This window comes from Pelodiscus sinensis, chromosome 4, assembly GCF_052426305.1.
Source record: "Pelodiscus sinensis isolate ZL-2025 chromosome 4, ASM5242630v1, whole genome shotgun sequence".
Classification (NCBI taxonomy): Eukaryota; Metazoa; Chordata; order Testudines; family Trionychidae; genus Pelodiscus; species Pelodiscus sinensis.
The window spans coordinates 76,413,704-76,440,793 of NC_143055.1; the positions used below are offsets into that span (position 1 = coordinate 76,413,704).

General features: G+C 47.0%; 1 protein-coding gene across 13 annotated transcripts in view; it reads right to left on the reverse strand.

Annotated features, from left to right (window-relative positions):
• Window positions 1-27,090, reverse strand: part of RAPGEF2 (Rap guanine nucleotide exchange factor 2) — a 302,566-nt gene that overhangs the window by 193,533 nt on the left and 81,943 nt on the right. For all 13 annotated transcript variants that reach the window (XM_089777952.1, XM_089777951.1, XM_089777944.1 and 10 more), the window contains exon 2: window positions 15,888-15,958. In XM_089777952.1, the coding sequence (XP_089634078.1) occupies window positions 15,888-15,958 (71 nt within the window). The remainder of the gene's footprint in view (window positions 1-15,887; window positions 15,959-27,090) is intronic.

Consider the following 27,090-nt stretch of genomic DNA (forward strand, 5'->3'; position numbering starts at 1 on the left):
TTAATTCAATGCATTAAAATAAGGTAACATAAGTAACATGGTTTGTCCCCTATGTTGTTTTCTGCACTGTAGGACAATAATTATGTATTCTCTATTAAAATGCTAATGTTTTTCAAAAGTTGAAATATTAAGTAAACCAAATGCCAAATAAACCAACCACATAAAGCAACTTTACTTGATAGTACCCCATCTGCATTAATACTGAAACATCGAAGAATAATTTTTAAGAACACAAGTATGTTCATTAGTAATTCATGTCGGGTCGAAAAGGGAACTTGGGCAATGTCTGGTCAGTACTGCCAACCAGACACACGAAGTCCCAGAACACAATCTCCTCAACCCCCCGTCCCAAGAGCACAACTCTCTCTCTCTGAATCAGCCCTACTCACAAGCTCTGGACAGTGGCTCCCTCTCTCCTGCTCCACTCTCCCTTCCCCTTGTCTCCGAGTGAAGTTCTCCCTGTCCAGCCCTACCCCAGTCATCTGACCTGAGCCCACCTCTCCAAACATCCTGCCACAGTCTCTCCCACAACACATACTGGAACCCTGCTCAGGTGGCAGGGGGAGGGTGATGGAGAGAGCAGCAAGTGATGGAAGGGTGGAGCGGGGAGGGTCTGAAGTGGCTGAACTAGGGATGGGGCTTTCGAAGAGGTGGAGCAAGTTCTAGGACTCTGTGTCCTGTTTTCACCGAAGAGAAAGTTGGCCACTCTCGTTATAAAGATCACAAGAATATCAGAACAATATTCATCAGGTGTTGGAAGTGATGACGACGACATAGGACTGATAAAGACTGTGCACTAACTCAATGAAAGACGTGTATGTACATAACACTTTCACTTCCACAGCAACCAGTCCCAATGTTTAAAATGTAGACAAAAAGCACCTTCAGCAAGAGTAGAGAAAGCAATAGACAAGACACATAATATACTACTGGTTCATCTTTTATTTCATAAATTATTTTATGAAAACTGAATAAAATGTGGTTTTTACACAGTTTAAGACGTGGCATAATGTGAAGTTACATACATGTAAGTGGCCTGATTTAAAATAATTCTTGAATATTTTTCCTAACTGGCATTTAACTCTATGGACACAACAAGGAAATGTAAATCTGTGAAATGAGGTTAACAGGAGCGGTCGACAAAGTTTTCTTCTTGTCAACCGACTCGGGTCTTGACTCACGCACTGTGCCGATGATCAGCTGAGCTGGCACAGCGCAGCGGCCATTTTTATTTAATGAAGCCAAGGATATTTAAATCCCCGCATCACTGACTATGTCGGGTAGCCTATTTTACATGCCTCTGTCGTCAGAGGCATGTAATCTAGACGTACCCTTAGTGAACACTAGTGGAAATGGGGTAGGTTTAGAAGTTAAAATAAAAACAGAACAAGTTAAATATCACTTAGAAAAGTTAGATGTCTTCAAGTCACCAGGCCTGAGGAAATGCATCCTACAATACACAAGGAGTTCATAGAGGAGGAATCTGAGCTTTTAGTTCTCTTTGAAAAGTCATGAAAATCGGAAGGGAAAACTTGAAAAGGGTAAATATAGAACCCATCTTTAAAAGGGGGAATAAGAACAACCCAGGAAACCACAGAACAGTCAGTATAACTTATGTGCCAGAAAATGGAGCAAGTAATGGAGCAAGTAATTAAGGAATTAATCTGCAAACAACAGGAAGATAAATAAGGTGATGGGTAACAGCCAGCATGGATTTGTAAAGAACAAATCATGTCAAATCAATCGGACAGATTTTTTTGATAAGATAATAAGTCTTATGGATAAGGGAGAAGCAGTGGATGTGATATACCTAGACTTTAGTAAAGCATTTGATATGGTCTCACGGTAGGCAAACAAATGGGGCTACTATAAGGTGGGTGCAAAACTGACTGAATAACCTCTCTCAGAGAGTAGTTATTAATGGTTCAGTCTCAGGCTGGAAGGGCATAACAAGTGAGGTTCCACAGGGGTCTGTTTTGGGATTGATTCTGTTCGATATCTTCATCAACAATTTAGATGATGGCGTAAAGAGTATGCTTATTAAATTTGCAAATGATACCAAGCTGGGAGGGGTTGCAAATGCTTCGGAGGACAGCATCATAATTCAAAATGATCTGGGCAAACTAGAGAAATGGTAAATAGGATGACATTTAATAAGGGCGAATGCAAAGTGCGCCACTTAGAAAGGAACAATCAATTTCACACATACAGAATGGGAAGTGACTGTCTAGGAAAGAGAATTACAGAAAGGATCATAGTGAAACACAAGCTAAGTATGAGTCAACAGTGTGACACTGTTGCTAAAAAAGCAAACATGTTCTGGGATGCATTAACAGGAGTGTTGTGAGCAAAACAAGAGAAGCAATTCTTCCGCTCTACTCCATATTGATTAGGCCTTGGTTGGAGTTCTGTGTCCAGTTCTAGGCACCACATTTCAAAAAAGAGGAGGAGAAATTGGAGAAGGTCCAGAGAAGAGCAACAAAAATGATTAAAGGCTGAGAAAACCTTTCTTGTAAGGGAAGACTGAAAGAAATGGGCTTGTTTAATTTAGAAAAGAAGATAGAGAGGACGATGATAGTTTTCAAGTATCTAAAAGGGTGTTACAAAGGAGGAAGGAGAAAATAATTTTTCTTTGGCCTCTGGCATTCTGTACAAGAAGCAATGGACTTAAATTGCAGCAAGGGAGGTTTAGGATGGACATTAGGAAAAACTTCCTAAATGACAGGTTGGTTAAATAAACACTGAAATAAATTGACAAAGGTGGTTGTGGAATCTCCTTCACTGGAAATATTTAAGAGCAGATTGGATAGACATTTATCAGGGATGATTTAAACCAGAGTGGACAATAATTTTTAATGGGGGGACACACTTTGATGGATGGGGTGTAGAAAGGAGCTTGGGATAGAAAGGAGCTTGGGATAGAGGACTGAGTGCAGGAGGGAGTGTGGGTTCTGAGAGGGAATTTGGGTCTAGGAAGAGGTTATCTGGGACTTGGAGTGCAAGGTCCAGGAGGGGTTATGGCTGCAGGGTCCAGGAGGGGCTTAAAGGTGGAGAAGGGGATTCCGGCCTGAGTCCGGGAGGGAGTTGTGACCTGGGAGAAGGGCAGAAAGGAGGTGCAGAGAGTTTGGGTGCTGATATGGGGCAGAAGAATGGAGTGCAGCTTCAGGGAGGAATATGGGTGCAGGAGAGGATTTTGGCCTGGGGGGAGGGATGCTGAGGGATGGAAGAGGTGGGGCGAGAGAATACAGAGGGTTTGGGTGGTGGCCTGGGGCTAGTAGTTGGGGAGAGAGAAAAGGTGGGGTGCCAGAGACTGGCTCTGGCTGGGAGGTGCTTACCTAGGCAGCTGCCAGCCAGCAGCTTTGCAGGAACTTGAGATAGGCTCCCTGACTGTGCACGGGGGGAGGGAGGAGGGGAGGCTGTTCCACATGCCTCTGCTTCAGCACAGGGAGGGAGGAAACTTCATTTGCAGCCCCTGCTTTCAGCAAAATTTCTCAGCTCCTATTGGCTGGAAACTGGACAATGGGAGCTTGGGGATTTTGCTAGGAAACAGGGATAGTGTGCAAAGCATTCTCCTCCCTGCCCAGGTTGCAGAGCATTTAGCAGCCTGCTGTTTAAAGCAGCTGCAGCTGCTTTGTAAGTAAGGGTGCTGATGAGGCAGCCACAGGCTGGATCCGTCAGCTTGGCAGGCTGCATCTGGCCTGCTAGCCACCTCTTGCCCAACCCTCATCTAGATGGTGCTTGATCCTGCCATGAGCGCAGGTGACTGGACTTGATCTCTCCAGGTCCCTTCCAGTTCTAGTAATCTATGATTGTAAGTGTTTAAACAGATTGCTAGATTGCCACTATCTTTGCCCTTCACAGTACAGTACAACTGTATCCTTGAACACCCCGCCCACATCCGGATTTACACTTTACATACCCATAGGCACATTTTTTTAAGATCACTCCACCCGCCTATAGCTAACCATGTTTTCCACAAAAAATTAAAGCAATAAAAATGATAGTTTAAATGCAATATTAACTTTTTAATTCTCAAACCTCTTTTTAACTTTCAGGTACCCCTACAATGCCAATGCCCCTAGCCATGTGCCTACTGTGCCTAATTGGAAATCCAGCCCTGACTTCACCTATAAGCTATATTAACAAAAATTATGTTTATTCAGGATTAATGTTCTGAGGTGCTCAATTCTATTGACATATTTTTTCAATTAAAACTAAAGATGATGTATTACACTTGCAAATGAACTGGTATTTAAGTACAGTAAACTTCCGATAATCTGGCACCTTTGGGACCCAGGGGGTGCCGGATTATCAAATATGCTGGACTATCAGAAGGGGGGGCTATGAGGGGTCTGGGGTGGGCAGGGGGATGCCACCCCAGACCCTTCATAGCCCCCCCTTCCGATAGTCCAGCTCTGCCCCAGGCGTCCCTGATTCAGCTGGAGTGCTGCCGGGTTGGTCCAGTAGCACCGACCCTTGGCGCTGCGAGACCAACCCTGCAGCACCCCAGCTGCTCTTGGGGACGCCTGGGGCAGAGCAGCTGGCGTGCTGCTGGGTTGATCCCGCAGTGCCGCTCCTCGGCGCTACTGGACCAACCCGGCAGTACCCAGCTGCTCTGCCCCAGGCGTCCCCAAGTCAGCCACTGCTGAAACTGACCAGCGGCTGACTTCAGGAAGCCGGGGGCAGAGCAGCTCTGCCCCGGGCTTCCTGGAGTCAGCCGCTGATCAGTTTCAGCAGTGGCTGAATCTGGACGCCTGAGACAGAGCAGCTGGGGCGCTACCGGGTTGGTCCAACCTGGCAGCACCCCAACTGCTCTACCCCAGGTGTCCCCAAGTCAGCTGCTGCTGAAACAGATCAGCAGCTGATTCCAGGAAGCCCGGGGCAGAGCAGCTCTGCCTCGGGCTTCCTGGAGTCAGCCGCTGGTCAGTTTCAGCAGCGGCTGAATCGGGGACACCTGAGGTGCTGCCCGGTTGGTCTCGCAGCCAGAGGGGCAGCGCTAGGGGGCCTACCCGGCAGCGCCCCAGTTGCTCTGCCTCCGGCTTCCCGGATTCAGCCGCTGGTCAGTTTTAGCAGCGGCTGAATAGGAGAAGCTGGGGGCAGAGTAGCTCCAGTGGTCCGGCTGCCCAGAGCACTTCCAGGTTCCTGATGGTGCCGGACCATCAGGAGTGCCGGATCATCAGGAGTTTTACTGTTGATGGAAAGTCGTGCAACAACTTCTCCTATAGTGGTCAAGGACTCCTGGCTTTGCTTCAGGCCTCTCTTTCTGCTAACAACACTCAAGCAATCTGATTTTATTTACAGAATAGCAATAGTCACATTAGTCATGTCAAACTGTACATTTAAATGATATTAAATCAACTTTCCAGCAATTCTTTTTTAATTAAGTTTAGAATGTGATGTTGCCACAAGCAGCTATTTTTTAGCACACAGACTTGGAGACTCCTCCATGAAGCAGAATAGACATGACTCTAATGACCACCTACACAAAGTTTGGTTTCATTGACTTGTTCACACAGGAACATTGTAGCATAGGCTGTCTAAGGTGATATTCAATTGCCTTTGCCACGAGGTCATCCATTTTCCCCATGCATTCATCTCCATCATTCACCACACACTTCCCAACTTCAGAAACAAATGAGGCAAGAATCATACACACCAATGTTGCTGACTAAAACAACTGATTCATTCCCAGAACACAGTCCATTTTTTAAGTGAATCAGGAAGGTGTCCTATAGAAAAATCAGTTTCTGATCTTGTAATTAGACTATTTTAAAACATACAGAGGAGGGGGCCAAATTAAGGCTGCATGGGCAAACACACTGTACCATTCTCTAACTTCTGAGCATGATAAAGGATTATCTAACACTGTTATAATAATGTCTGTAAAAAATATGCCTTGTAAAACATCATTTGAAAACTCAATTGGTTGATCAATGATATCAGGTAAAATGCAAGTAGTGAAGTTATAAGCTGAAATAATGACTACAGCAAAACCTCAAGAGTTACAAACACCTCATGAATAGAGATTATTTGCAACTCAGGGGTGTGTCTACACTGGGCCACTTATTCCGGAAAATCAGCCGCTTTTCTGGAATAAGCTGCGAGCTGTCTACACTGGCCCTTGAATTTCCGGAAAAGCAACGATGCACTACTGTACAAAATCAGCCGCTATTCCGGAAAAACTATTTTGCTCCCGCTCGGGCATAAGTCCTTATTCCGGAACACTGTTCCGGAAAAGGGCCAGTGTAGACAGCCCAGTAGTCTTTTCCGGAGAAAAGCCCCGATCGCAAAAATGGCGATCGGGGCTCTTTTCCGGAAAAGCGCATCTACATTGGCCACAGACGCTTTTCCGGAAAAAGGGCTTTTCCGGAAAAGCAGCCTGCCAATGTAGACGCTCCTTTTCCGGAAAAACTGAAAACGGAATAGTATTCCGTTTTAAGCATTTCCGGAAATTCATGCCAGTGTAGACACAGCCAGGATGTTTCTAACTGAACAAAATTATTGTTCAAAATTATTGTTATTGCTGTTCTTTCAAAAGTTTACATCTGAACACTGATTTAATACAGCTTTGATATTTTACTAGGAACAAAAAAATGCTACTGTCCCTCTTTTTCAAAATTTACATTTAACACAGTACTGTATTGAATTTGTGGGTTGTCGTCCCCCCCCCAATCTCTGCTGCTGCTGCCTATCTGAATACTTCTACTCCCAAACGTGGTTTGTGATTGACTGGTCAGTTCATAACTCTGAACACAGTTCAGATACACAGGGCAAGCTGATGCCTGGCCAAGTGCTGCCAAGGTACTAAGTGACCTTCTCTGGCATAAAGACATGCAAGGGCAAAAATCTACATTTTAGCAAAGAACGATCATGAAGTTTCCTTCCACATTGACTGCTTGTCACCTTGCTACCAGCTGTAAATGCTTCTCAAAAGGGAGCAAGACTATAAAAAGATAATAAAAAAGAAGGGGCAGACACCTACATCTGAAGAGCTCTTGGATTCTAAGGGACAGGTCCTGACCTGAGAGTTTGTTCACTAGTTTGCTGGAAGTTGTGATGAGAATGCTTGCTTTGCAACGAGGACTGTTTATTAAGTAGATACTAGTTTTATATTTATTTTTCTTGTAACCATTCTGAGAACTCATTACCTGTACCCACTTAAAATCTTCCTCCTTTTATTTCATCGAACCCAATGAGTTCCAGGTGAAGTATTGTGGTGCCTCCATTTGGGTACAACTTGTACGCATACTATTCCCTCTAGGGAGTAATGGCTTTAAAACATTTAGCATGATCAGGAATGGGTGGAGCTGTACATGGCATAGGTTTCTGAGGAAAATCTGAGACTGGAAGTGTACTGAAGTCAACCTGTGGTAATCTTTAATGCTGGCGGGGAAAAAGACTGGGTATCTGGGCTTGGGTGCAAGTATCTGGACAAGGTGGGGTGCATGGCTGAGCTCTGGAAGGGAGGGACTGTGGGCTTCTGGATTCTTGGCTGGACATGCAGGGAGGAGAGAAACAAACTAGGTTCTCAGTGTTCCCTGTAAGCCGAGCGCTTGGGCGGCCATTCAAGAGAGTTTCAAATGCCAAACGGCTGATAACCAGAGCACCCACATCACCAATATGCACTGGAAGCCTTCTGCCTCCCCCGGTACTCCATCCACCTCATTTACACCCCATACTATCTCCCCTCTCCTTCACTGCCCCACTACCCTGCTTTCATCCTTGTCTTTCTTCCATCCCCATCCTCTCACCCCCAGCTCACCTGCCTCTCCTTTAGGGATTTAGGGGACCCCTGAAAAAGCGTATGAAAAAGTGTCTCTGTTTAGTCACCTGTGTGCATGCTAGGGATGTTAATGATTTGACAGGTGAGGCTTATCAGTTACGATTAACCAGTAGGAGCATGGACAGGAGAAGCCCCTCACCAGCTGCAGGCAGGGGGCTGCTCCGCCCCACGGGGTCTGCTATGGGCATATGCACTGGAGTAACCCTTGTCCCGGGCGGGAGTGCTCTAGTCTAGCTGGGGCAACTTCCATCCACAGCAGGCAGGCTGCTCCAGCAACCCCCTTGCTCCCCTCTCCTCCGCCCCACCCAAGCCTACGATTTAATCAGTTAACCAGTTAAACTTAATGTTTTCCCCAAGTGTCAGCAACCTTTTCAAACCAAAGATCCAAACTACATCAAAATTCAGAACAAGCTGTCAACAAAGAGACAGTGTAAGAATACTTATTTGCATGACTGAAAATATACAACTTAATATTAATAATTGACATGATCATTAATATTAGGATAAATAAAACACTGTACTCACAGACTTACTTTAATGGGACTTCTGCTACTGCTGCTGGGGGTGTAGTTTGTGGATGTGGGGGTGTAGGAGTCAGGGTTGGAGTGTATGAGGGGCTCAAGGCAGAGGCCTGGGGTGTGTGGAAGGTGCAGGAGGCAGGGGAGGGTACTTGGGGTTAGGGTTGCCAGGTATCCGGTATTGTACCGGACAGTCCGGTATTTGCGCTCTCTGTCTGGTAAAAAGAAATCAGAAAATACCGGACATGTGCAAGGTAGGGTAAAGGAGCAAGCAGTGCATAGGGTGTCTAGCCGGGGGAGAGGGCAGGAGAAAGGTGGGGATAGGATCTCTGGCCAGGGATAGGGTTGCCAGGTGACCAGTTTTGAACTGGACAGTCTGGTATTTGAGCTTTCTGACCGGGAAACAAATTGAGAAAATACCAGACATATAAATGTCCAGTATTTTCTAATTAAGTAAGCTGTATTATTATCATGAGTATCAGTATGTAGTTGCGTACTGCCTGGCTGGTAGACACACACCTACCAGCCAGGCAGTACTCAACTATGCAGTAGAGAGGAGGGGGGCTGGATGGAATCCCCGGGTCCAGACTCACCCATGCACTCTGCTGGGACCATGTGCGGGACTGGCAGCACCCCAGGATCGGCACCCCAGCCCTGCTGGCTGATTCCTCCCTCTTGCGCTCCCTTCCCGCCCAGCCACTTCCCAGCGGCCAGTTCCACCCTGGCCAGCCCTGCTTCCCCCAACCTGCTTCCGGCCAGCCCTGCTTCCCGGCGGCTGGTTCCTCCCTGGCCAGCCCTGAGCCCCCCAACCCCCTCCCGGCCAGCCCTGCTTCCCGGCGGCCAGTTCCCCCCTGGTCAGTCCTGTGCCCCCCAACTCCCTCCCAGCCAGCCCTGCTTCCCGCCAGCCAGTTCTTCTTCCCCTCTTCCCCCCCTCCTCTGGATCCCCTCAACCCCCTCCCAGCCAGCCCCGCTTCCCCTCCCCCTGATCTGAGATCGAGTGTGTCCGGTATTTTTTTTAAACCATCTGGTAATCCTAGCCAGGGAGGATGGTGCAGGAGCTGGGTGAGAGTGGGTGTCTGGTCGATGAGGGGGCAGGAGCAGGCTTGTGGTAGGTGTGCAGCCAGGGGGGAGGAGGTAGGAGCAGGGTGATAGCAGGTATCTGGCCGCAGGGAGGGGACAGGAACAGGTTAGAGGCACAGGTTCTTGGCGCAGGAAGGGGGCGGGGAGGTGCATGAGGGGTTGGGAGTGCAGGGTCTTGGTGGCACTTACTTGCTTTTGTGCCCTGTGTTGCTCTCAGGCTCCCTGTCCCAGGCATGGCTTCCCGCTGCTCCTATTGGCCAGATTCTGGCCAACAGAATCAAAGGGGAAAGCCTTCAGGCAGCACATCCCTGCGCTGCTGTTCCCTCCGCCAGGGGAAGAGGCAGGGAAGCAGCAGTGCTGCTTCTTCCTTGACTGCGCAGCAAGGCTCAGGGTTTTCTCCATTCCCCACTCCCTCCCTCAGGAAGCCAACGTTAGCTCCAATCTTGCGGAAGATGTGACGCTGGTGCATCAGTGCAGGATGCCTGTTGTGGGTTTGGGGGGCCAAGCAAGGGGCGGCTGAGCTCAAGCTGCAAGCTATATTTAGCTCCTTAGTGAGACAGATTTGGCTTGTGAGCCATATGTTCCTGAGCCCTGGTTTATCCGGTTAATCAATTAAATAGGATTTTACACCCTAGTGGATGCATGCACTGCATGTGTGCAAGAGACTGTATGTCTTTGTGTAGGAAGATGTGTGTCAATTGCCACATGCGTCTATACCCATGTGAATAAAATTTGCAGCCTAATTATTTGATTTTTATTCCTTTTGCTAGCTTGCACATAACAAAAATTGATGACCTAAAATGTGTGCATATTCATTTCATAACAAGTTTATGAAAAAGGGAACTCTAAAAGGAATGTATGCATGTATTCACTTAAAAAGGGACAGTGGTTTATTACTAATTGCAGAACAGCCAATGTAGCATACATTTCTCCCTACCTTTGTCTAGCTCAGTGGTCCCCAACCTTTTCAGGTTGGCGGGCGCCAGGGGGCGTGGCCGTTCGCCCGCCGGGCGCCAGGGGGCGGGGACACTTGCCCGCCCGGGGGCGGGGCCCCCCCATAGCCACGGGGCCGGGGCCGGGCCCCCTCCACCCCCGGCAAGCGCCATGCGCCCGGGCCCGCGCGGCAGGGGCGGGGCCAAGGCCGGAGCCGGCAAGGGCACGCGCGGTGCCCCCGGGACCAGCCATGCGCCCGGGGCTGGCACCTGCCAGCCCAGATTGCTCCGCGGGCGCATGTAAAGAGCCCGGCGGGCACCATGGCGCCCGCGGGCACCGGGTTGGGGACCACAGGTCTAGCTACATTAAAAAAATGCTTACTTATTCTGTAACCAGTGGTCCCTTTAAGATTTTCCAACCATGAGCAGAGTGAGTTTTGGCTTGTGCAACAATATGATGCTCATGTGCGCCAATTTATTAAAACACACTTATTCCCGGCCACTGGAGCAAACCCCCACTCCACCACCACCACCACCAGCAGCCATGCAGCCTGTCCCATTCCCAGGCAATGGAGCAGACCCCTCTCTCCGCCATGCAGCATGTCCCGTTCCCAGCCACCAGAGCAGAGGCGCACACACACACCCCCCAGAAGGTCGTGTTCCTGGGCCCAGCCACCAGAATGGGCCCCGGCTCCCTCTGCCATGTGGCAGCCCCGCCATCAGAGCAGGCCTCCCTCCACGCCACCACACAGCAGCAGCAGGTCCTGCCCCCCCAGCCCTAGCAGCTCCCTAACCACACCCTCACAACCAGCCCCGTCTGCTTCAAACAAGTGCTGCTGTGCAGCTGTCCAGAGGATGTGAGCAAGGGAAGAATTTTTTCGGTGTGGCTGCACAGGCAAACACTTTAAGGAGAACTATGCTCATAACTGTTGTTCTTTGAGATGTGTTCATTCCACACAAGTGTTCATGTCTCACCTAGGTGTGCGCACACCTTGTGCATGAGTCCTGGAAGCTTTTTACTCTTAACAGTACCCATCAGGCCAGCCAGGGAGTCTTCTCGTGTCACGCCACTATATTGAAACATATATACTCCTGATTGCTGCCCTCCCCCACCCACCCCCAGCCAGGTCCTTCTTCCCAGACGTTCTGAGGAAGGGGACGTGGGTGGGATTTGTAACGGACACAAGCAACACATCTCAAAGAATAACAGTGATGAGGTAAGCAACCGTTCTTTCTTCACGTGATTACTTATGTCCATTCCACTAGGTAGGGCGGGTTTACCGATAAAGCCCTCAGCTCGGAGACCCTGCGAGACGACGTAATGGCTACAATGAACGCAACCATCAGAGAGAGGTGCTTCAAAGAGCACGTGGCCAGCGGCTCAAAGGGAGGGCGACACAAGTCTAGACAAAACGAGGTTAAGGTCCCAAGTGGGGAGAAGGGGGGTCTAACCGAGGGATACAACTTATCCAAATCCTTAAGGAACCTTTTGACCTGGAGGCCAGATGCCTAAGCAGATCCTGATGCGCTAGAGCATCCATAGTAGGCAATGCCGGTGCGGGATCCGCCAGGGCTTCATCAGGAGATGACGATGATGATGACTCCTGGATCGGTGCCGGACCCAGCGTAGGAACAGGTTGAGGCGCTGGTTGGGCAGGCGGTACCGCTTGTGGAAGCAGCTTCGGTACTGAGGCCTGTGGCTCAGCAGTGGTCCCTGTAGCAACCGACCTCTGGAGGGAGGGAGAGGGTCGTGACAATGACGCCAAACGTTGAGCTCGGTGCCCCGAGGCACCGGACACCACAGAGAAGGGCACAGGCCCCTGCCACTGGTGATAAGCCCACGGTGTCCAGAAGGGCCCTTGTGGTTGAGGCGGCCAAGTCTGCTGCACCCACAAACGATCACGCCGGTGCCGGGAACGGGATCTATGAACTGAGGAAGCTCCCGAGGACTATGACCTGAATGACGCCGCATCAGAATCCGACGAGTAGTCAGACCCCGGCCAGGGAGGCACAGATGACAAATGTCCTGCCACCGATGGGGGAGCAAACCTGGCCATAGACTCGGGTTTGCCCGCATGCGCTCGATGAGGGCATGCCGGCACCGGGAAGACTGGTGCCGGTGCCTGGTGCAGCACCAGGAAAACCAGTGCCTGAAGTGGAGTCGGTGCCGAGAAGACAGGTCCTGGTGCCCGGGGTGGAGCCGGTTGTGGCACCGGAAGGACCGGTCCCGGTGCCAACACTGAGCATGACTGCATTGCCGAAGTCTGTATCAGTTGAGAGATGAACCCCAAAGAAGCCGACGTCACCGGTGATGGCGGCACCGGCATGGCCCACGGGATTGATGCCGGTGCCTGGGACGGTGCCAAAATATGCATCGGTGCTGAAGAGCCTGATGCTGAAGGGCCCAGTGCCGACGACTGGAACAGCACCCCAGGAAACCTGCTCAGAGCCGGTATCGAAGATGATGACGACTGTGTCGAAGACGTCGCCGCAAGTCCAGGGTGATACGGCACCAGTGCAGCCAAAACAGGGTCTGGAAGGAGTCCCAGCACCGAGAGGGGTCTAGCCCAGTCAGGTGCCAAGTGAAGCCTGGCTGCCTGCGTCGAGACCGGCACCGATGTGGAGGCAAGCAGTACTGGTCCCACAGGGGACGGTCCCGCTGCATAAGCGATCGGTGCCGTCCGGTCATGCCGGTGCGGAGGCGAAGCCGGTGCCAACACGGCCTCCGGCGTAGGCGACCTCGACCCCTCCGCCTCAACCGACGACGGGGTGAGGTAGTGAGGCTAATAAGGTCATGCGCCACCTCAAAGGTGTCCAGTGTGGAGGGGCGGTGCGAGGGTAGTTCCCCTGGACTGGATGGACGTCCCGCTTGCTTACGCCGCACTGTGGTGAATGAGGATGTGCGCACCAGAGACTCGGCATCGCGGTGTATGCTTGACTTGGACTTCCGGCTCGGAGACCTATCACGAGACGTTATCGACCTCTTCGGTGACGGAGAGTGAGACCGGTGCCGGGCCCTCGACCTCGAGGCCCGGTCCCGAGATGGAGCATCTCGCGTGGATGCCGGTGCACTGCTCACCATAGAGTGCCCAGCCAGTGCTGGCTGTAAAGTCGCCTCCATGAGAAGTTTTAGACGAGTCTCTCTCTCCCTCTTAGTGCGCGGCTTAAATGACTTGCAGATTTTACAGGCATCTGTAAGATGGCCCTCACCCAGACACTTCAGACAACTGTCGTGAGGGTCTCCTTTAGGCATGAACTTTGCGAGACAGCGCACACCTTAAAGCCGTGTGGCCCTGGCATTCCTTACCCACGAAGGGGGAGAAGAAAAACTACGAGACACTAACTATCTAATTGAAGTATTTAGAACTATCTACAAAACTAAGAGAAACAGGAACCATTAAACTGATCTAAGAGACACGCTCCAATGACGATCACGGGCGGTAAGAAGGAACTGAGGTGGGGGAACGCCGGCAGGGGTACTTGTGCCCCGCCATGACGGCGGCACTCCAGGGGGCACCCTACCGGCGCTACGGGTACCGCTAGGGAAAACGTTCCGGAAAACACGGTGCACGCGGTGCGCACACCTAATTCGAATGGACATGAGCAACCACTTGAAGAAGAACCTGTAAACCTCATTTTTGAGGAATGAGGGTTCTTGAGCAGAAGGGTTTTTTGAGCAAAACGAACCCGTCTACACTGCTTTTTTTGCACAAAAACCTCTTCCGCAAAAAGCACTGGAAAAGAATATGCAAATAAAGTGCAAGAAAAAGTTGCTAATGAGCGCTTCAATTGCATTGCCTCTTCTACAAAAATGAGGCAGTGTAGACGAAGCCTTGGTAAATACTCTGGGGACAGTGGCCAGGCCAAACGGTAGGACTGTAAGCTGTAGTGGGTCTGTGCCTATCGTAAAATGGAGGAACCTACCATTAGAGGGGATAATAGACCACTGCAGCTGTGATAGCATGAGGTCCTATTTCCATACACAACATTCACAATAACTGGTTACGTAAAATGCGAAAAAGAGGGAAAGAATCTATGACATTTCATTGTTTTAAAAATTACACTTTTTTTGTACTATTTTGCTGCCAGTTCTAATATCCTGTAACACATTTAGTAAAACATATCCATCACAGCAATAAATATGCCTGTTTGCAGTGAAAGTGAGCATGTGAGAAAGGATGGGAACAGCAGGGAGGCTGATGAGCGAGGCAAGGGTGTTCAGTTTTCTGGAATCAGAAAGTTGGCTACCCTACAGCCAGAATCAACCACATGAAAACCTTTGTCCAGACACATTAGAACACACTCAGTATGGTTAAAACAGAGGTCTGGTTCAGATGGAGCACACTCAGTGGAGACAACGTTCAGAAAACTTTGCTGACATTCTCTAACAAGCCAGTAATAATGACATACAAACAACAATTATCAGAGAAATAAGTTAGTCAAATTTGAGTAGATTTTCATAGAGACAGCAAATTGTACTCCTCTGAAAACAGGGCAAATCTCACACAATTTCAAGTCCTCTCTCAAAAATATGGGCTTGCAAGATCTTCCTAACGCAGCTGTAAGAGTGTAACATTAGGAGAAAACAGTTTATTTTTCCTCAACTTCTCTCAGAGCAGTTGACACATTTTGGCTGAAATATTAAAAAACAAATCAACCTGAGGCATCTTTTTCAAGCGTGGAAAATTTCATCTTAAACAGTTTAAAGTTTGGTAACACTAGCCAACTGACAACAGGATCTTCAAATGGAAAACATCAGACAACCTTAGCTATAGTTGGTACTGCCAGCTCTGTCTCTAATAAAAGCCAAAATTTCTGGTAGTACTTAATCAAAAATTATTCACTGAAATTGCACATACACTAGGGAGGTTAAATTTTGACTCATCAGCTTATCAAGTAGTTGATGGAATTTCCATCACCTACTCGATTAGTCAATGGGGGGGGCACTTGGTATCCCTCCACTGTGTCTCTGCCTTTGAAATGTAGCAAGAGAGGCCCGCAGCTCTTGCTACATTTCAAAGACAGACACACAGCAGGAAACCCAGTGCTAGCAGGGACTGAATTAGTCCTCCCTCATGCCAAGCTCCCTGCTGTGCCTCTGCCTCCCCTGTCCATCTGTCCTCCCCCACCCCCCACACTGCTGAGACAAGGCTGGAGGGAACTGGCTTTTAAGATAGGGAGGCAGCTGGGGAAGGGAGAGGAAATGCAAGTAGTTCACTCAACTAGGTTTATTGGGTAGTCAACTGCTCAACTACTATTTTACATCCCTAATATAAACTGAATTTATTTTTAAGTAAAATACATGAGCAGTGAAAAATCTGGCAACCCATGTTCTACAAAAGTTTGTTACTCTAGTTTTAAGAGCTGGCTGTACAGTTCAACACACCGATAAGTAAATTAAAAATCTGCATTATTACTGCCACGTTCATAAGATAAAAGAAATCAAATATTATTACTAATAGTAAGATATTTATCACCATGATATCTAAGTAAATAATACATATCTTCTAATTCACCATTAACGGATGCTTCTCTGCATGTAAGCAGCATAGTATTAACATTAAAATACCATACCTGAGTTGGTGCTCCCTCAGATTAGACAAGGCTTCCATTCCATGTAAATAGGAATACACTATCTCCAAATCCTGCAAACAAATAGAAAACATTTATTATGCTTCTCATATTAACATATGGCATTAAAAATGTTACCACCTTTACAGAGCTCCCCAAAATCTTCTACTGAGTTTGCTCATTCCATGGTACTGTCGGCACTATTTAACTATGGAAGAGGGTTTGATATGTTGCAATTGTCCACTTTTTAAATGGCACATTAGTCATAGGGGACAACTGCTTGTCTGCTCTTCTTAAGAAACCCTTAACAGAAGCTTGCTGCTTCAGGTCAAGGAAGACATATCAGACACAGAAAAGTGTGAAAGTAAGTTTTCCTCTCTAAATCAGACAGTTGAGAATCAGTCAACATCGAAATCACATACGCAGTGAGTACATTGCGATGGACTATATTAAACAACAAGCTGTGAACATGTTATGTGTGGGCATGGGAAAGTGTGTTGTTGTAAGTGGATTGCAACATGAAGAGGCATTAGTTTTCTACAGAAATATATGGAATTCATGCCAAGGATGAATAAAGTCTTGGTGAATGACTTCAGAATGTTGGAGAGGTAGAATTTTCTCTATTTTTAGACATGGAGGTGAAAAGCAAAAGGCAAGTACAAGTAAAAACTCAAAGGCATATACAGGTATTACAGTACCATCGTATTTGTTTAAATCATAATTGTGCAAACAACGTATAACAAAAATTGGACACTGGAGCTAAATTAGTATGAACGTGACACTGGAGCTAAATAAGTACTCATGTGAAACAGTGGGTACATTGCTACAGAGAAAAATAATTATGAAAAGGAAGAGATAATGGGCTGAAGAAACCTGATAAGATTCATACACTTCAAGGGGTAGCCAAGTTAGTCTGTACAGAAAAAAAAACAAATGGTCTGGTAGCACTTTATAGACTAACAAAACATGTAGATGGTATCATGAGTAAGCCATAGAACTCTAGCAGCATTTACACTAGCTCCTAGGAGTTGCTCTTCAGCCTGCTATTCTATAAAGATTCTTGTGCCTCCCCATCACTGTTGGATCCAAACGTCTTCCTGATATGTATTAAGCAACATCACTAACATTGTCTATCACAGATGGTTCATATTCTCTCTAAGGGAAAAACCACAAGTACAGTGTAATGTTTGACGGGAGCTTTTTGGTTTTGAGTTGTTTTTTTAATTAATGTACATGTGGATATTTATTTTTGAGATTCTGGGGTTGAAGTAGTATGCCTTGCACTTTAAGTGGAAAGTTTTGGATAGCAAAGATTAGTAATGGTCCTTAGTTCCTGTGGGAGCTTGTTTCAGTCCTGGACTACCCTGAGAAAGGTATGTCTCCTACAAAAGACTACCTTTTGCCCTTATGGTAACCAGTTCCATTGTGCCTAAGGAGCACAGCTATTTATCACAGTCTTCATCCCAAAGTTTTAGATCATCTTTCAGATATGCTGGCCAATTTTAAGATAAGCACTGAACCTTAAACTTAATTCAACATTTTAAGGGAAGCTAGCGCAGAGATAGAACAGGTTTGATATGCTCACAGTAGCCCATGTTGTTGAGGTGATATGCTGCAGCATTGCGTAGCAGATGATTTTACTACACGATGACGGCTTCATTCCTAGCTATACTGCATTGCTACACTCCTGATGGGAGTTGATGGAAGCGTATCACTGAGGCCAGATCATCATTCACCAATATAGGTTAGAGTCAGAGGTCAACCAGAGGGATCTCTCTCTGCCCCCTGAATAATCTCCGACGTGCCTTGGGTGAGCTTTTACTACCTGCTCTCCATCTATAAGATGGATCTCAGCCAAGCAATTAACCATCTTTATTGGAGCAGTATCATCATGCTGAATAAGTAGAGCTGTCTCATCTATATACTGCTAGCTCTTGAGCCAAGTCATCTTCTCAGTTCACATAGTGACACATCAATCTAGTGCTACAGGTCCAGTTTCCCATTACTGTTCTTTGGGTAGGACTCAAGCATCAGGACCTCTGCCACCTCTCTCAAGTGGGATCAGCAGGACTTCATGGTGAAATGCTGCTGAGCGGTCCATGAGATTAAGAATGGATGTTTGACCACCAATTTCTCCTCCCCTGTCTCAAGCTCTTCGTAGAAACTAACATTAAAATGATGTGCTGACAGGATTTGTCATAATAAATTATGTCTGGGAAAAAAAATCTATCCATAGAATTCTGAGGTAGTCCTACAATTCTATTTTAACTAAAGGTCAAAGTCAAGACCTATACTAAAGTCACTACAATAGATTAAAATTAAGATTTTGTTTTAGTAGATACCAGTTAAGCCTTGCCTGCACTGGCAAATTTTGTTGCCAAAAACTCATTTTGGAAACAAAACCCAGAGACCATTCACATTCCAACATGACAAAAATAGCAACAAGCCCACAGTTTCAGTAACAAAATACTTCAAGTTCCATGAGGAACTTTGGTCTGCTCCCCTCCTTTTACAGGAGGCCCCTGACTTGCGATGCAATTGGTTCGTGGGGAACTGTCGTAAATGCGGGCCGTCGTAAAGGTGGGCCAAGGACGTAAGGAAGGGGTTTTCGGCCCCTTCTGCATTTACAAAATTGTTATAAGTGCAGGGGGGTCGGAACTCGGGCAGTTGCAAGTTGGGGGACTCCTGTACTGTTGACAGTCATGCAGTACGTACTACTGTATGTTTTTTGTTGAACTGATTGCCCGATTAGCCGCTTTGGCCAGAACTTTGAACTCTGCTGCTCTGCAGCCATGTAAACAGGTTAATAGATGTGCCCCTCCCACCTGTAAACCCTGGAACTTTGAAATCCATTTCTGCTGTCTGGGTCATTGTTTAGTGGTTCTCATGGCATCTTCTCAGAGAAAGACACTCTCCTGCTCGGAGCACGCAGAGCTTTTGAATATTATCAGTGTGTGGGGAGAAGAACTAGTGCAATCAGAACCACAAGTGACCCATGGAAACTGGGATATGTACAATCACATTTCTCGAGCCCTTTGTGTGGGGTGTGATCAAGACACCCTACAATGCAGAGCCAAAATAAAGGAACTACAGGAGGCATACCACAAGGTGAAGGAGGGTAACAGCCGGTGTGGTGCTGTACTCAAAACATGCCTTTTTAAAAAATAAAGAACTGAATGCAATCCTGGGTAGGAACCCCTTGTCCGCACCTATGGAGAGTATGGATACTTCCTATTGCACAGTCAGAAACAGGAGTTAACCCAGAGGCAGAAGTTATTGATGAAGAGATGGAAGTCGACGAAGAGGTGGGGCTGGGGCTCAATCCAGTGACAATCTGTTCACCAGGCAGTAAGGAATTGTTCTCAAGTCCCATGGTTTAGCAACTGGATGTGGAGCATGAAGCAAGCGAAGAGATGCAGGGTAAGCTACTGTGCAGGCAGGGAAAGGAACAGGTCTGTGTACTGCAGTGGGGAACCGAGGGGGCAGATAGTGGCACGGGAAGTTGCTCTTACAGCAGGGGGAGATGGAGGTGCAGGGCAACTAGAGAGTGTATTTCTGGGGAACTGGCAAAGCCCTCCCTGGGTCTGTATTATGTCCAAAACAGAGCATGATGTACAAAGATATCAATAGAATCTTGCTGGGAAGACTGTGTCAAAGCTTTTCCTGATGTACTAACTAATTTTCTCACAGAGATTCCAGGGCAGGGCTGCCATTTCCCCATCACCATGATTTAACTCTCCCAAACGATGACACTCTCCCAAACTATTCCTCAATCTGTGCTGCTGGAACCAAGAAGTTTAGCTGCATAAGAGGGGGCACCCACTGCTCACATCCAGAAGCTAAGCCCAAATTTGCCTGTTAACATTCAGCAGAGATGACAGCCAAAGTAATAACTGACTGTGCATAAGTGGAGGATTATTACAAATTGTTTCCATGTACAACTGCTGCACAAGCACAGACTGTACTTTAATAGGGACCCAGGCCTGACCCTTAGCCCTCCTTTCTCCCCAACTTTAAAACTCTTCATGAGCAGATTATCTGGAAAGATCTGTGTTTGCCTGTACAGTACCAAGAAAAGTAGTCTTGTTTTATTCAGAGATGTGCATGTCAGTGGAAATGTTATAATCTTTATCAGGAATAGTACAGGCACTCTGTTGTTAATGATTACTTTTCCAGGGCAGACCTTGAGAAGTCAGGCACATTCCCCTGCAGACAGAATCCATCAACTAAGGGAAAAAAACCTCAGAGGACAAAAGAGGATCGGGTCAAGGATGTGTTGCAGCAGTCAACACTTCAAACAGAAAAAAGGGAGCAAAGAAGAGCTACGGACATACAAGTAAGAACAGAAGCCAATGAACGTATGCTAAAGCTCATGGAAGACCAAAATAAGATGCTGAAGAGTTTTATCAAAATGCAGAGCAAACAGAACCAAAGCCTCCCTGTCAGAAATACAGAACTCTTTTCACAGAAACCATCTCTTTACACCCAAACATCAGACTCCATGGCTGCACAAGCAAAATTCTTTATCCAATAACCCTCTCTACAGCCATACGCTCATTTTTACAGCATACTCCACTCTCTGTCAAAGCAGCTACGACTCAGACAGCTGGATGTTAACACCACTGGGAGGTTTTCCAATAACTCTTACCATCCCTTACCACCAAGCACCCTGATTCAAAGACCTCAATAAAGATAAATGTGATGCAGGTTTCCATAAGTTTATTTTGTGTGACACAACCCACACCAATTGTTCTTTCCCCTATGGAATCCTAAAATATCCCTCAGGATGAGCAGTGGAATGAGGTAGGGAAGCAACCCAAACACAGAATGTCAACATCCCTCATTGTCAAACTGGTTCCTCAGAGCCTCTCTGATATTGATGGCCATGTTATGGGCTCCTCTGTCAGCACAAGTGTCTGTCTGTTCAAAATCTGTGTTTTGGGGCTGTGTCTCATTGTTCCACCCATGGACAAACGATTCACCCTTACTCATAAATTATGTAGCAAGAGTATGTGGCTACAACCTTGGGGATATATATGATCCTCAAAAAGTCCAATCTGCCAAAGGCACATTCAGCAACCATATGGCAATGGCTTCGCCTGTTGTTGAACAGCTACCTATTGCTATCCAGATGCCCCATGTAAGGCTTCATGAGTCAGGGCTGTAAAAGGTAAGTTGCATTAGCTAGGACAGCTGTGGGCAGTATATATCCCACTGTAATTTTCTGGTCTGGAAACAAGTCCCAGCCTGCAGCTTTCTGTACAGGCCAGTGTTCCTGAAGATGTGTGCATAATGCACCTTTCTAGACCATCTTGAATTTATGTCTGAGATATCCACAGTGATCCACAAGCACCTGAAGCACCATGAAGACATACCTCTTCTGATTGATGTACTCTGACACAAGGTGAGTTGGTGCTATAATTGGAATGTGTGCCATTGAATGTTCCATCAATTTGGAAAGCCCATGTCATCAAAGCCAGCCACTATGGCATTCACCTATCCTAGAGTCCCAGTCCTATGCAGCAAAATGTGATTTACTGCCCTACACACTTGCATAAGTACCGCCCCCAAAGGTAGGCTTCCCCATTCCAAACTGATTTGCAACTGAATGGTACCAATCAGGAGTCGCCCACTTCCACTAAGCAATAACAACACGCTTCTCTACTAAGAAAGCAGCTCTCATTTGAGTATCCTTGCATCACAGTTCAGGGGCCAGCTCAGCACACAGCTCCAGGAAGGTTGCTTTATGCTTCCAAAAGTTCTGCAGTCACTAGTCTTCATCCCTCACCTGCACGACAGTGAAATCCCACCACTCCTTGCTGGTTTCTCTAGCCCAAAAGCAACACTGCTGTACTGTGCAGAGCTGTTCGGTGACAGCCCAATGCAATGCCATTTCACTGCTGTCCCTGTCACTCACACTGTCATCAGTATCAAAGTCTTTGTCCTCTGTTATTAAGTGCATAAGTAGCTATGCTGCAACGCATGATGTCCCAACCACATTGAGCACAACATGGGAGAGAAGTCTGGGATCCATGACAGAGTTTCAGCAAGAACTGTCATTCAAGAGGTGTGAAAGTAAGCCAGAAGCCTCAGGAAGGCAGGGAAGCAAAGAGGTGGCTAAAAGAATGTTTTTACATTCCCAAAACGTATATGTTGTGTATTCCCACAATCTTTAGTGCCTGGAGATAATGCCAGGGACTGAGATGTTTATCTACATTGCTTTGCCCATTCTGTCAACAGGGAAGTGAATAATTTGGCCATGGTATGTCAACAAAGGGTGCAGTACAAACATGATTTGGCAACTTATGAATGACAACAGTACAGGCAGTCCCCGGGTTACGTACAAGATAGGGACTGTAGGTTTGTTCTTAAGTTGAATTGTATGTAAGTCGGAACTGGTACATATTGTAGGGGAAACTCTAGCCAAACATTTCTCCAGAGCTCAGTTTTATCCACACCTCACTTCCCTCAGTCCTTTATTCTCAAACTGAGGTGTCTGACGAGAAAAGCCACTCCGCGTCTCCCTGGTCTGCTGTGGGGGGCACTAGCTTCGCATCTCCCTGGTCTGCTGGGGGGAAGCAGCTAGTGCGGGGTTGCCTCACCCCGTTTGTAAGTAGGGATCCGATGTAAGTCGGATCCATGTAACCCGGGGACTGCCTGTACTTTAATCACCAAATCTTTCCAGTGTAGACATATCCTTAAAAGCAGAATTTTACTTGTGTATTCAACAAATCAAATTCAGAACTGTTAATACTTACTGGCTGGCTGGTAGTTCATTTCCAAAAGAAGAAAAAACAACACTAAGTACAGGATTTTAAAGAGTAAATTTATATTTATAACACTAATGCCTACCACATTCTAAAAGATACTTGGAGTATAAGAAGAGATTAAAACAGATCCAAGAGTAAAAATTCACACACAAAAACAAGGGCCCATTAAGAGGCTTTCATATTGTATATATATCTGAATAAAAAATTGCAGGTTGATAGATTACTGAAAGAACTGAAAAATACCATAGCTTAAGCGTGAACCTAACCTTGTGGAATATACAGCATGGAGGGGCCCCTGTTCCAAAGCTTTGTGTCTGCAATTCCTACTGCAAATTTGCCCACTTTACAAGTAAACAGATGGGGCTTAGTGGTCAATTCTTCTGATTTTTCAATTTGGACTGGAAAGTTTTTTCCTCTCAAATCTATACCTGATGGTGCAGAAGTAATACTTATAATGGCAATGTAATGATGGCTGCTGGCTGGAACAACGGGAGAAAAATGTGGAAACAGCCAATAATCAAGAGTCTGAAAATTGTGTATTTGGAATCTGAAAAACAAGCAGCACTGAAATAATCAGTACTCCCCCCCCCCCCCTCATGCAGCAGAATCCTATGAAAACAAAAACTATTGCACCGCAATTTCATCTGATGCTTTATTTAACACCACTTCATGACCAATTCCTTGCAACACAGCTGTAACCCATTCTACAAACCACGTCTTTCAAGAGAACAAAACTGCTAATAGGAAAGAGCTCCCCCTGGCATTCAACAGAAAAACAAGTACAAAAGCAAAAAAAAAGCTTATCACAATATTCTCTCAACTTGTCAAGCTCTGTTCTGATTTATGGAAAGTTGCAGTAGACATGAGATAGAATTCATTTCTGTTACTAATACATACTCTGCACACTTGTGCGTGGTTCAGAACACTGCAATGCTAACATGAGAAAAACAGTTATAAGTTTAAAATTTTAGAAAAAAGTTAACTATAAAATCCTCATCGAACATCACATCACCAACAAGAGGATAGCAATACAGTCCTTGAATTCAAACTACCAGCTCCAGTCAGCACTACTGACTAGGCAGCTAAAAGTCCGGTGGATGGACTTCCTGCCTGTCTTCGCTCCTCACTTTTCCCAGAAGTGGCTGGCATGTCTGGAACCTCAAGTCAATTAAAACTATAGGGGCAGCACCTGTGGACAGCAGCATGCAGAGCCCCTTGGCTGCCCTCCAGCTAGGAGCCAGACATGGCGGCCACTTCCAGAAGCTGCCTGAGGTAAGTGCTGGCCATAGCCCACAGCCCAACACTCTTCCCCAGGTCTAAACTCCTTCCGATACCCTAACTCCATCCCAGAGCCTACACCTCCATCTTCCTGCCTCAGACCTGGGACCCATGCTGCACCCTAAACCCCTCATCTCCAGCCCCATCCCACCACCCACACTCCAACCCACTACCCTAGCTTTGAGCCCCATCCCACACTCCAAACTCTCAGCCACAGCCCAGAGCTCCCTCCTGATCCCCAAACCCCTCATTCCTAAACCCATCCCAGGGCCCAGACCCTTACCCACAGCCCTCACCTCCCCACACACACACACACATCCCAGAGCCCCCTCCTGAACTCTCAACTCATTCCTGGCCCCACCTCAGAGCCTGTATCCCCCAGCTGGAGTCCTTTCCACCTCCTATGGCCTGATGAAAGAGAGAGAGGATTGAAGAGTGACAACGGGGAGGGGGGAAAGGGGGGGGGAAGCGGGGCTGGGGCTTCAGAGTAGAGACAGAGCAAGGGTATTCAATTTTCTGCAATTAAAAAGCTGGCAATCCTACTCATCACACAGAGCCAACTTCATCTACCAACCTCCTCCACAAACGCTGCAACAGCATCCTTCCTATGACTTCATCACTGACTGCCTCCAACACCTACAACATACAACATTCAAAAAGCCATCCTCATCACCTCACCAACTCTCCCATTTCCTTCTCGCCTGCAACAACTTTACATTTAAACACTTTGCTCAACTTGTATATAACTCAGTCACTCTGGTTCCCAGACCTGAACAACTGTAAGGCTCAAAAGTTTGTCCCTTCCATCACAGAAGCTGGTCCCCAAAAATATTATTTCAACCAACTTATTTCTTATAAATGCAATCAATTTTCCTGTCTGACTGGGAAATTAAGAGCATTGTGAGAGCCAGCCGCTACCTCATGTATTTTTCCACTTAACTCTGAAAATGGTACAACTCTAATTTGTGTTGTGCAGAGAAGGAGGAAGTAAAAACTTCAAGTACTTCCCTGTAAGTGTCCATTAACACATCTTTTTATCCGGGAGTTGTGTCTAAAAAATCCTTTTTAAACATTTGTATAGCAGCCTTTTTACAGTATTCACAAAGGCATAGGAGCTCCACAAACTCTGAGTTGGATCTCCCTGATCCGGCACCCTCAGGACCTGACCAGTCCTGGATAAGGGATTTTGCCAGACCAGCCACCCTCCTCACTTCCAACACACCAGGCCCAGGTTGTACCTAGCATCCTAGCTACGGTGTACCATGCAGCCCAGATGCGGGGACCCGAGCCGCCGGCCTTCCTACAGGACTCTCTGGTCCTGCTGGACCATGGGTGCTGCTGGACCAGGGAGTCCTGATTAACAGAGGTTCAACCTGTACTGAAGTTCTAAAAGACATTTTATAAAACAATGTAAACAATGAATATCAAAACCTTTGAGTTTTGATATTCCATATATAACTGCCAATATATTAAGGACACAATCAATAAAACTGCTTTCTTTTGTCCTTCAAATATATATTATGCAAATACAGCATATATTTATGAACATTTGAGCAGAACAATTGGAAAAAATCCCTATATGATTGACATTAAGCTGCTACTGAACTCAGATATAAGGATGTTAAATTGCAGTAATCTGACTAATCGTGTAGTCAATACAATTTGTACTAACTACAGGATTAGTCGATAAGAGCCGCTCTGCAGAGCCACAGCAGGGTAGCTCCAGAAACCAGCTCGAGCCGAGACTGAACAGTGCTGGCTCAGAGAGCCACCCATGCTGCGGTTCTGCATTTTAAATGTGATAAGAGTAACTGGGAATCAAGGTGAGGGGGAAGGGAAGCAAGCAGTCAATACTCCACTTGACTACCTAATAAGCCAGGGGTGGCTGAGCCGCATGCGGCTCTTTGGTTAAGAAAATGCGACTTGTTCTGAGCCACGTGCCTAGACTGCTCACAGCCAGCTGCTCTGCGGATGTGCCCAAGTGCCTAGAGGGAGAAGCATGTGGCAGTGGCGGCTCCGGGACCCAGGCATTGGGTTGGGGGGAGGGGCTGGGGGTGTCTGGTTCTGGGGAAGAGGAAGGAGATTGGGTTATAGCGGGGAGGCTGAAGCACCTTAAACTCAAAGTCTTCATGGATGCAAAATAAGGCAGCCAACACAGATGTCATATTTAAATTCCAGGGAGGAAAAAAATCAGTACGTTCCTGGTTTACTCTGTGTTTCTTTAAAGACAATTCAAAGGCTATTGTTTGCCAGGCTAAGCAAATCTAGTAAGCAAGACTTTGGTTCAGTAACAGGAGCCAAGAAAGAGGCCATACTGATAACTGTGTAATTGTGTAAGTTAGGTAGAGCATGGCAGGACACAGGGAGGAACTGGGTACAGACTGTAAGCCAAAGAGGAGTAATGGAACATCTTAATAAGAAATGTCTTGGTACAAAGACTCCCTAAAAACTAATGCACATACCGACCTAGGTTCAGGACCGTGTCGAGATTGACAGCATGAAGGATAGCAAGTAAGCCCCCCTTCCATAAGGTGAGGGGTGGTAACTAGCAACAGAGGGTGGTAACCTGGTAAGTAAAGAAATGATGTAAGTTGTTTGTACCTGTCTATAAAAGGACACCGCAGAGGGTGCTCTCCGGCCAACCTTGGGTGGGAGGGGGGTGCACTAGGCGTCTGAACGGCAGGTGTCATTGCCTGAACTTACAGAACGCACAGTAGCTTAACTTTGACTAACAGCTGTTAATATCTGTTATATGGCAATAAGCCTGCCTGGTGTTGGTACCTTGTCAACGCGGGCCATAGTGCCCAGTGGTGTAACATTGTACTGATCTCTGTTACCAACTGGTAGAGTGTCGCATTTGACAATAAACCTGCTCGATTGATTTCAAACCTTGCCTGCATCTGTCGTTTCCGAGGCCTCTCAGAGATCTCCTGTGTTGACCCAAGTGCACGGGGTCTAACACTCTAGATAAAGGGAGTACCGATTGTTACGCACGCAGCCGAAAGTTTATCAACGGAGTAGAGGTCCTGTCAGGAGCGCGCCAGGACGACCCTGACTAGACGACGCTGACACTGACAGTTCAGACCACCGAAGGTACGAAAACACCGAGGTATGACACATACCAGAGATCAACAAGCTGGAGTGAAACCGGCACTTCA